Source organism: Sinocyclocheilus anshuiensis, unplaced genomic scaffold, assembly GCF_001515605.1.
Source record: "Sinocyclocheilus anshuiensis isolate Anshui unplaced genomic scaffold, SAMN03320099.WGS_v1.1 scaffold701, whole genome shotgun sequence".
Taxonomy (NCBI): domain Eukaryota; kingdom Metazoa; phylum Chordata; class Actinopteri; order Cypriniformes; family Cyprinidae; genus Sinocyclocheilus; species Sinocyclocheilus anshuiensis.
Window position 1 is genome coordinate 1,224,995 of NW_015539895.1, and position 10,852 is coordinate 1,235,846.

The 10,852-nt window shown below is 40.4% G+C and overlaps 1 protein-coding gene across 1 annotated transcript in view; it reads left to right on the forward strand.

The window, feature by feature from the left end:
- The window catches only part of LOC107685931 (septin-9-like), a 69,629-nt gene that overhangs the window by 761 nt on the left and 58,016 nt on the right, over window positions 1-10,852 (forward strand). Inside the window, exon 2 of the mRNA XM_016482695.1 lies at window positions 6,771-8,075. Coding sequence (XP_016338181.1) covers window positions 6,771-8,075 — 1,305 coding nt within the window. The remainder of the gene's footprint in view (window positions 1-6,770; window positions 8,076-10,852) is intronic.

Sequence of the window (10,852 nt, forward strand, 5' to 3'; positions counted from 1 at the left end):
ATGCATACACACACACACACACACACACACACATGTATGTATATATATATATATATATATATATATATATATGTCAATAAATTAATAATTAGGATGTAGATTTGTATTTTTATTTTTTAAATTTTAAAAGTCTCTTTTAGTCTATTTTGGAATGAAATTTTTGATTATGGATGTCAATAAAAGTTTGATGTTTTATTATACTGTTCTTTGTGACGATTTATAAAGTGTAAACATCCATTGTCCATACAGACCCTAAGCACATGGATGACTAGAGAGGCAAGGCTGATTTGACTGGGTTGGTTAGTCTTCAGTGTTAGATCAAAGGACATGTTTAAGTGATCCTATAGGTGTATAATTTATTTATGCAAATTCTATTTTCATAAAACAACATGGCTTAATTCAAGAATAGTTTGGTATTACTGCAAAAGGAGTTGCAGCTGTGAAATTTAATTGTACTATTCCAAACATGCCTTTAGTGTACAGTATCTATCTATCTATCTATCTATCTATCTAGCTGTTCTGAAGAACTTCCAAAAGTTGTAAAAAGTTAATGCAGTGAAAGTTGTGCGGTTGGATGGTGTCAGAACATTCCACTAATGTGCTGCTGTAATTATCTTAGCATGCTCCCAAACCTTTGTTTCTTTAAACTGCAGAGCGTCAAAAAAACATCTTCACAACCCTCACCACAGCCGTGTCCACTATTGAATCTGACACACATTTCTGAGGAAGAGAGGCACCCTTTCCAATAGATCCGTCATGGACGGACACAGCGGGGACTGGAGAACAATAGTTTCTCTCAGTGTTTAGACAGGTGCTGATGTGAAGAGGAAAAACAAATGAGTTCAAGCACTCAGAATAAAGCACCATCTATTATTATATTTGCGTGCTGCGTGGAAACAGTTGTCGGCTAAATACTGTTGAGGAAGCGCTTTTGCTGCCTTCATAATGTTGTGGAGCAGTTTGTCTGGTAGATGCTTCAGCAAAAACTCATTCTTAAGAAGACTGGCAATTACACATGATGACAGAGAAGATTGAGGTGTCTTTTGCTAAGCAGTAAACATGTTCACTGGGTGTGTTCCTTCTAGAGCTGAAATAGTACAGTGCTCAACATTTTGTCAATGCGTTAAACAAAATCACTTGACATGCCTTGATTTCTGTCAGTTACACCTAACTTTTATTAAGCTCTTGAAAAGTACTATGACTTGAGACAGGCAAAATTGGATTTAACTAGAAGATGGGATCATCACCGTCCATGTCACTTTGAGTGTAAAGACGTAGTGTTCTTAGTGTTGGCCTCTACAGTTTTCTCAGATTTATACCCAGGCCATGTGATTCCTAGTAGAAGATGCCACAAGAGGGACATTACATTCTTTCAGCTTCACCTCAAACCAGCCAATAAGGTCATTTCCGAACAAGAGATCAGTGTGCCTCCATGTGCTTGAGTGAAGATAGACAGAACCGCTGTTCATTCTGAGGAAAACGCCTCTTGGAATGTTGTAGGACGTATAGTGAGATCATTCGTTCTTTTATATGACTGTTTGTGGTCGAGTGACTGTGAAAAGCAGTCATCCATTTCTTATCAGTAGAAGTTTAATTGTAGGCATGAACTTTGGTGATGTGAGGCTGTTCAGCGGGTGATGACGGATGCATTTCCTGTAAATGTGAATGTGTGGAAATGAGGGAAAGGCAAAATATGTCCAGAAGAACTGGCCTTAACCTTCCTGTTGTGTAATTTGAGACTGACTGCATGCTGTATCTTGAGGTACATTTTTGATCAAGCAGATCCAGGATCATGTGATGATGTTGTGTTGATTCCTGGTACTGATTCACTAAAGTCTAGCCTACATAAAAACAAAGGACGATGGTTTTCATTGCTTTTTCAGCCTATACAGTGCATTCCTTGCAGCATTATGGGAGTCATAGAATAACGATTGATGAGATATAGGGCCCCTGGTAAAGCCTTGTGGGATATGGGAGGCTAAGCTTGAAGGCCTGTATGAAATATCTATGTACTGAGTCTATGTATGTGTATATGAACACTACTGAGGAGAAAAAAAATTGGACTGCCAAGTTAAGTTATGAATTTTTGTGTACATGTCACTCAGCATGACACACAAATTGACCTTGAACTCCAGAAACTTTAGACCTTGAACTCTAGAAATGTGCCATTTAAGGAATAGTTTTCTAAATAACGGCTGCTCAAACTTACACTATAGGCCTATAGTATAAACTTATATAATAGTATATAATAGTCACTGGACAAAAAACTAACCGCAGCTAGCCCCTGTATGCATATACAGAATTAATAGTGTGTATTTTATTTTATTTTTCATTTTAGTTTAATTTAGTTTTGTTAAATTATTTGTTTTGTATTTATTTTATCTTTCATATACAGAATTCACAGTGTGAATATAATTTTATTTGATAATTTTTAAATAATTTACTTATTTTAATTATTGTATTTATTGTTTAATTAATTTATTTTTCTTGATTTTTTTTATTTGTTTTTAAGAAAGCTTGTAGATAGTGGCACAGAACTTTTTGATTTTTTGTTATGTCAATCACAGGTATTTAATTTATGACTGAGCTAGATTGGGGGCAATTACAGTAACTTGCCTCTTTTTTTTCCTTGGCTGTATCTCAAAGACTCATATGCGCACATACCTTCCAAATTTACCATGTGACTGTCTTACAAAACACTAATTATAACTTCATCTTTCTAAAGTATTTGGGTGTAAATGGTCGTTTTACGGAGGCAAGGGAAGGTTAGTAATAAATAGTAAGTTGACGGATCTCAGCTCAGCCTCTGTTTGATTATCATTCCTAAAAACACGTCCACCCAAAACTAAACATCTGTACAAGATGGTCAAGCTTTATTCAACCTTTGTTTACCCTTTGATAAGTATTTAGAAAAGGTAGTTTCTGAGCTGTTTCTCTTAGATCACATTCTACAAAAAGCTGCCAAGTTACAATTAGAAAGACATAGGAATCCTGGAGAACACATTGTGGCTCAGGCATGTTTCTATGTAATTGCCTGACAGTTGATACCACATATTGAGTGTATGTGGACTGAAGCCCATCAAATGCCATTATCAGCCATGAGTTCTTTTTTCATCCTTGTTTTAATCATTATTCCTATTTGGAACATTAGATGCCAAATCTGAAATAGTAATGAAAGCACACTGGTGTTGAATAGCACATGCAGTTATACTGGATCAGGATGATGGAGGAGCTAAATTCAACTCAAAAGGCTAAAAAGGTGTAACAGAGAGTATCTGTAACTATGTGAAAGCTTTTCATGGCTCTCGGGGGGTGTGAGTACAGTGCCTTATTCACATCGCTGCAATGCTGAAAATGGCAGCTCGGAATTCAGCTTCCAGATGTGCCTTAGCAGAGGTGGTCCGAGCAACGTCTGAGCTATGTGCTTAGGGTGGTGTTTCAAGGGGTCGTCTGGGAATACCTGCGAGGAATGTGATGGTGGGGGATGGAAAAGCGCAACAGGCCCAAACTTGCCCCCCCAATACCCCCCATCCGCCTGGCCAACAATTTACTCTCCCTGTAGGTGCATCTCTAAAACTTTCCCTATCAGAACTATCAGGTTAGGAAAGGAGCTACATTTACATTAGAAATACAGCTGTTTATTATCATATGATCTTTATGTGTTTAACAGAAATGTCATGGATAGACAATATACATGCATCAGTGACTGTATGGTGTCCCCTTGACCTCCCCCACTTGTCTCTTTGATGACCCCCTCTGCAATCATCCTCAGGCCCTTTCTCTGTTTGCCTTGCAGCCCTCACCATAAACCTTAGGTCCAAAGTAGCATGACAGCTAGTGTCATAAAACCATGAACTGCATGATCCTGAATCTATGTGAACGCATATTACACATAAGGAAACATCTCTTTTATTCCTTTTCATGTGGCTTCCTTTAGAAGGGGTCACAGATATACTGACTGTGCAAGGTATTTTGGTTATTTGTGGCAGACAACATTTAAAGGAATCGTTCACACAAAAATTAAAATTCATCATTTATTCAGCCTCATGTCATTCCAAACCTGTATGACTGTCTTTATTCTGTAAAAAAAAACTAACACAGTTAGTATTTTGCAAAATGTCTCAGTGTTTTGCTGTCTGTCAATGGGGTCCAATGTTGTTTTGGACCTTGTTGACTTTTATTGTATGGACAAAAACTGTTGAAATGTTCTTTTGTGTTTCAAAAACACATAAAAATAGGAAAAAAATTGTTTGGAATGATAACTTTAATTTTTGGTTGAACTGTCCCTTTTGATCTTATTTTAGAAACCAACGGGAATCTGTGTCTAGCCCATGAGTGAATTTACTTTTTCCCAGAGGGACAAACAGTCCCGAGCTGCATTGAACCTGGTTAACAGGAAATTACAAAAGGACCCAAAATGCCCTAAATGAAGGAATGTCAACAAATAATTTCACAGGAAGCATATAATCATCACAGGAGGCATCAACATCTATCCAATTTCCCAAAGAGCCATAACTCGCAGCAAACGAGACTCAGTCGAGAGGAAAGAGAGTAGGGCAAAGAAGGAGCTTCTCAGGTTTCTCTCTTTTATCAGATTGTGCAGGCATTGTGCTGCTCCATGTGTTAACAGAGAGGATTAAACTGCAGCAAAGCTTTGAGAAAGAATATTGAACAGCAAAGAGATGGTGCGCTCGGCTGCCAGCGTAATTATTTCCTGAGCGTTTGACAGGGTGCCAGTAATTACCTGATACCGGCCCCTTTTTATCTCAGTCAAAGGGGAGTACAAGTTTACACTTGCATGTGCTGCACCGTAAAAAAAGCCGTTAGACTGTGCCACTTGGTTTGCTGTCCCTCCCTTGCTTTGTGTCTTTTCTTTCGCTTTTCCGAAACTGTAGTCAGCTAAAGTGGTGCGTACTTCTTTGCCAAAGTGCACTTCTCCATCACTTTGAGTGCCATTGTGAGAGTACACACGGCAACTTTAACCTCTCCTCCATTGAATCAAATGGCACCCTAATGGTGTCCTCCTCATATTAAATGTCTTCTGGGATGCTGAAAAGAATGACATTGCTTGTAGTGATGCACAGTCGGCCTTACCAAGCGACTTGCTGCTGGAATTCGATTAGGCTTAAACTTTCACAGCTGTGCGGATGGTGACGGGCGAGCTGAAACAAAGGGTCTGTGGTCTCCTCACTGTATGTGATTTCATTTAGTGCCTGTAGTCTCCGTGACTCTAATTGGTAGCATACCCTACGGGAAGACAGGCGGCCCTGGATCCAGCCCTGCCTCCTGCCGGGTGAAGATAAAATCAGGGCTGCTGGGCGAGATGCTATGATAACTTCACACTGATAGCTGCTTGTTTACACAAGGCAGCACCTGAAGAGGGTTGAAAATCTCAGGTTATGCCTCTGATGTTCTGTCATGGTGCCTGGGTTTTTGATATGCCAATGATGGCATGTGAGCCGTGATACTACTGCAAGCACTTCATGGCATCATACCCTAAACAGATCCAATTGTCATCACATGGTGCAATGGTGTGTACATTAAATGCTCAAGCTGCCACTTCTAATTGGGTCTGCCACAGAGCTGTTAGAACATTTGTACTGTTCACCACTGGAATTCTCAGTCACGGTGAAGGACTGTTGTAATCCAAGCCTTCAGCCCCTGACACTGTGTCTTTGAATTGGTCCTTTGTGCTGGAGGAAAAGCCACTGCCTCTCACAAAGGGAAAAGGTCGAAAAGCACTGTTTGCCTTCGGCTTTGTGTTGCTGCTTCGGAGAATGAGGGGATTATACAGTGTCACCACAATTTACATGCTCCAGGTGTAGACTTACCGCTCAGCCCCATGAGAGACTGTTTACACTGTCTTATTGTACATTTCCTTAGCACATGTTTTTAATTGACAGCAAATGTTGATGTTGTGGTGACATGAATAATTTTTACTTCACACTCTGTGTGGATTTTGATGCAGCTGGTATTTTAAATTCTGTTTTTGTGAATATTTTCATATTCATTATTCATAATCAGTATGCTGTCTTGTTTTCTGGTGAAAAACAAATCAAATATAATTTAAAGAAAAACATTTACATGAGGAGCAGAAATAATGTGTTTTTAAAGGTCATATCTCAACTTAACTATATAATGCTTTTGTTTGTTTGTTAATTTATCTAGTCTCAGTATATTTATAAATATCTCAATACTGCTAAATTATTGACACTTTCGTATGAAAGATTATTAACCGATTGTTTGTGCTGTGTGCAAATATTTTCATCTACCTTAGTCCCAATCTCTTAAAGACTTACGAAATATAACCTGGATGCTAGAATAAAGCATATCTGTTCACAATTGTTATATCACACTCAAAGCAAGATTGCACAGACACCATTGTAATTATGGCTTGGCCCTTCAAAATCTGTCTGACAGGCGTCCATTCAGAGAGGGCTCCAGGCTGCCCTCACCATGAAGTGTATCCTTTTAAGGTTTTAGTGCCTCTTTTAATCAAAAACAGGAAATGACTGTCTTAGCTGATTTATGATTTCTATCATGAAAGAAGTCCAAAACTTTGATGTATTATCAGTATTATCACCAATTTAGAAATGTATTACCTGAAAAATTATAGCCTAGTGTTTCTGGAACTGAAATGTGCCCTTTGGTTATTAGGTACAATTTAACCTACCTCATTTTATTACATGTCTTTTATTATTCATTAAGCCTTCAAGAGTGTCTTCTTACATTAAAAATTAATCAAGTTTGTGTCTTTTTTCCTCATACAGCTCTGAAGAGGTCCTTTGATATCGATGATGTGAATGAGATCCCCACATTCTCCCCTACATCTTCTGTCACATCTCCCATCGGCCCGAGTGCAATCCTCAACAAGACAAATGATATGAGGAGTCCAGAGAACCAAGTGTCTCCTCCTTATCGCTCCAGGATTAGTATCAGCTGCAGTCCTGCCCAGAGCCCCGTTATGAGAAATAGGATGGTGTCAAGTCTCTCCTTCAACCGAGGGACAATGGGAAAGCCCACTATCAATGCCAGCTCTGGGATCAACCGAGCTGCCTCTTTTCAAAACAAATTCAACCCCAATGGCTTCACTTCATCTTCCGGGCCAGGAAGTGACAACGACAGTCTCCATAGCTCCTCTTCCAGTCTGGAGTACCAGGTCTCTTCAAAACTCTGCTCCAACACAAGCCCACGCCAGAGTCCGGTTGGTGTTGGGGAATTCAAGGCCCAACATTTAGGCAGCCCTGCCCTGAAGAAGTTCTCCTCACATGGAAACATGTTCCATTCAGTGCTGGAGGGTCCTCTGGTCATCCCAACTGAACCCATGGGTATTAGCCATGGCTCCATGCCTTCTTTGGACCTCCAGATGGAGACTGCAGGAATGAGGCGAGTGATTTCGCCTGAATCACGATACACCAATACAGGTCCGCAGTGGAGCACAATTCCCCATAACATTCAGAACAGCAGTACCTATGCAAGGGACTCCTCTATCAACACCCAGTCACCTAGACCTAAAGATCCGGTGCGCCTCAACAAGTTCCCTCTTGACCTTGACAACTTGGTTTTCAAGTCTCAGACGGAATCTCTGGGAGCACCTAAACCACCTCCAAGATTCCACACACTATCCAACAGTCCCACTGTCTCAGCAAGTTCCTCTGCATCCATCAGCAGCCTGGACAGCACCGACCTACCCATGGCCCACAACAACAACATCATTGAAAAGAAAGAGCCCATCACTCCTCCTGGAGCTATCCCAGTACCCAACATCAGTGAATCTCCTGTGCCTCTGTCTCCAGCCCAGACTCCACAGTTCAATGTGGTCTCTAAGCCCCAAGTGGTCCAGGTGGCCCCTGCCTCACCTTCCCTGTCAGGACAGATGGAGATCAGCAATGATATTGATCAGGACGATATCCATGCCAAAGAGAGCGTGGGTTCCATATTACAGCGGATTGCCTCTTTCTCCAAAGTGGAGACTAAGGTGCCGGTGTCTGAGCCAAGTCTGGTCATCCCCCTGAGTAATGGCATCAAAAAAGATTTACCAGCAATACAACGTAAGGAACTCAAGAGATCAGAAGGTAAGATGTAGTGTCCTTAATATTCCAGTTTAAGAGTCTTAATTACTAATAACTTGGGTTATTAAAGTTAACCATAAGAACTGGGTCACTGTTCATGTCACTGGTGGTTATGCTTCATGTCGAAAAAAGGTTTTCTATTGAGTGTGTACTTAAAATGGGAGGTATACCCTTTGCAATGAACACAATTAGTTAAGTAAACAGAACTGTGTGGGCCTAAAGGCAGCACTTTATTTGAAGTGCTGCTGTCATCACAGCCGTCTTTCTGCATCTTACTGACGTACTGTAGAAAAAAAGGGTGATAGGAGGGAAGAAAAAAGACACAAAAAAGATGAATTCCTGGCATATCAACAAATAGCTGAGTGCAAACAGTGATAGCAGTTCAGGGGAGCCTGTCATCACTACCTACCCAGTAAAGTGATCCCTGGCAGACATAGCTGAGTCGAACGCTGCCAGAGGCTACAGAATCAGCCCCTTATACAGTTCAATTTCTCAGGTGTGTCAATCTCTGCTACCATGATCTCACCCAATCCAGAGATACCTACCTAATTTACTGTTGGGATTAGTGCAGTCCAGACAGGGTTTGGAGTCTTGGCACCATAATTATGTTCTTATGTATGGCTTTACATAGCAATTGACAATAATGAATTCAGAACTGAAGCTTAGTGATATCAAAGGCATCAGGGTGGAAAGCATATATGGGGTGGAAAGTTCATAGTCAGCACCATGGTCATTATGTATTGTCACGCTCTGGTGTCAAAAGACTAATGTCCTGACTCAAAAGATATTTAAGTACATTTACATTTATTCATTTAGCACGTTGGTGCCCAAACTCGGTCCTGGAGGGCCAGTGTCCTGCAGAGTTTAGCTCCAACCCCAATTAAACACACCTGACCCAGCTAATCAAGCTCTTATAGGCATACTAGAAACTTACCAGCAGGTGTGTTGAGGCAAGTTGGAGCTAAACTCTGCAGGACATCGGCCCTCCAGGACCGAGTTTGGGCACCCCTGATTTAGCAGATCCAAAGCGACTTCATCATAAGGATGACACTAAGCTCCACCCTCCTTGGTTACTGTTGCTGACAAAACATTTACAGAACACCCCATAGAAATAAACTGTAAATTTCCATGAACAGCATGGCTTTCTGTAAAATGTACTTATACAGTAGAATAAATTAACTGGAAATCATTTTGAAAGCCTTTTTTTTTTCAAACAGTTTTTATGCAATAAAATGATTGAAAATGGTCAAGACTGTTGATCAGAATTGCTCCAAATGCTTCTTATAGTCAACTGAAAAAAGCCACATTTGAAAGCAATTACACATGATAACTGATCAATTTTGTTGTTGTGGCAACACTATCACTAGAGCCATCAACAACTATTTACCATGTTTTTGGATACTTTCAATAAAATTTGAATTCGGCAAACACACAGCTCTTCCATATACTTGCATTAGAAAAGAACAAAACTTCACTGAATTGGAAATAGCATATTACCAAACTATTCTTATTATTTATTCTATTTACATGGCAGAAATAGTAAGAGTAGTATGCATTCCTGTGACGAGTGGGGCGGGGCCAAGGGCCGTGGGAGCGGAGTGAGGCCGGTGGAGTAAATGATGATGAGCGACACATGCGCCACTCACTGGTCTCGAGTCCGGGCCCGCTCCACACGTCACAATTCCAAATTCAGCATTTGTCTTTTTGAAAAACATGTATTTGAGACACTGTGAGACAACGGAAAGAGATAAGACTGTTGATAGCAACCGTATGAGCAAACAGAAAACATAATAGTCCTAAATCTTGGATCAATAATAGTAATGATGAGGATGGAGTTAGGCTTCTATAAATGTTGGTTGCTAACATTAATTACATAATTATGGTGTGCTACACCTCTGTGAAACTAAGGCAAAGCCTTAAAATGGTGACGTGTGCTTGTTGGATCCATATAAATGGCAATATGTTTGATATTGCACTGGTGTACCACAAACTGTAATGAATTTTGACATATTTTAGACGAAAGTACATGTTGGGAAAGCTGTGATTTTGATTTTGTCTGACCAGAAATGAGCTGGGGAATTTTCAGCTCCACATGTTGTATATTTGCCTCTTTCTGTTGGGTTTTTCCCTCTGTCTTCACTTCCTGGTGTCATGTTGCAGAGGGGAGAGGGGTGCATTTCCTGACCTGAGAAAACAGAGAGCATTGAACTGGAGGGAATCAGTGGGTGCCTGCAACTATGTTTGGACACGTAGATCCTTCTTGTATAGCTTTCTAGCAGCGTTGGTTGTGCGTCTCACAAGTAAGTTAAAGGGATCATATGATGTTGCTAAAAAGAACATTATTTTGTGTATTTGGTGTAATGAAATGTGAATAAGCGGGTTAAGGTTCAAAAAACACATTATTTTCCACATACTGTACATTATTGTTTCTCCTCTATGCCCCGCCTTTCTGAAACGCGTCGATTTTTACAAAGCTCATCGGTCTGAAAAGCAAGATGCATGTGCTCTGATTGGCCAGCTATCCAGTGCATTGTGATTAGCCGAATACCTCAAGCGTGTGACGGAAATGTTACACCCCTTTCCATATTGTGATGCCTTGTCCTGGCCGGAGCAACGAGACAAAAACATGAAAACCCATTATAATCGAGGCATTTGTTGCATCCAGTGGGGACATAATTACGGATTATAATGACTCATACTGTCTTTTTACACGTTGCATTGCATCGCGCCGCGTAAACATAAAACCATGTCTGCATTTGTGATCGGAGAAATGACAAACA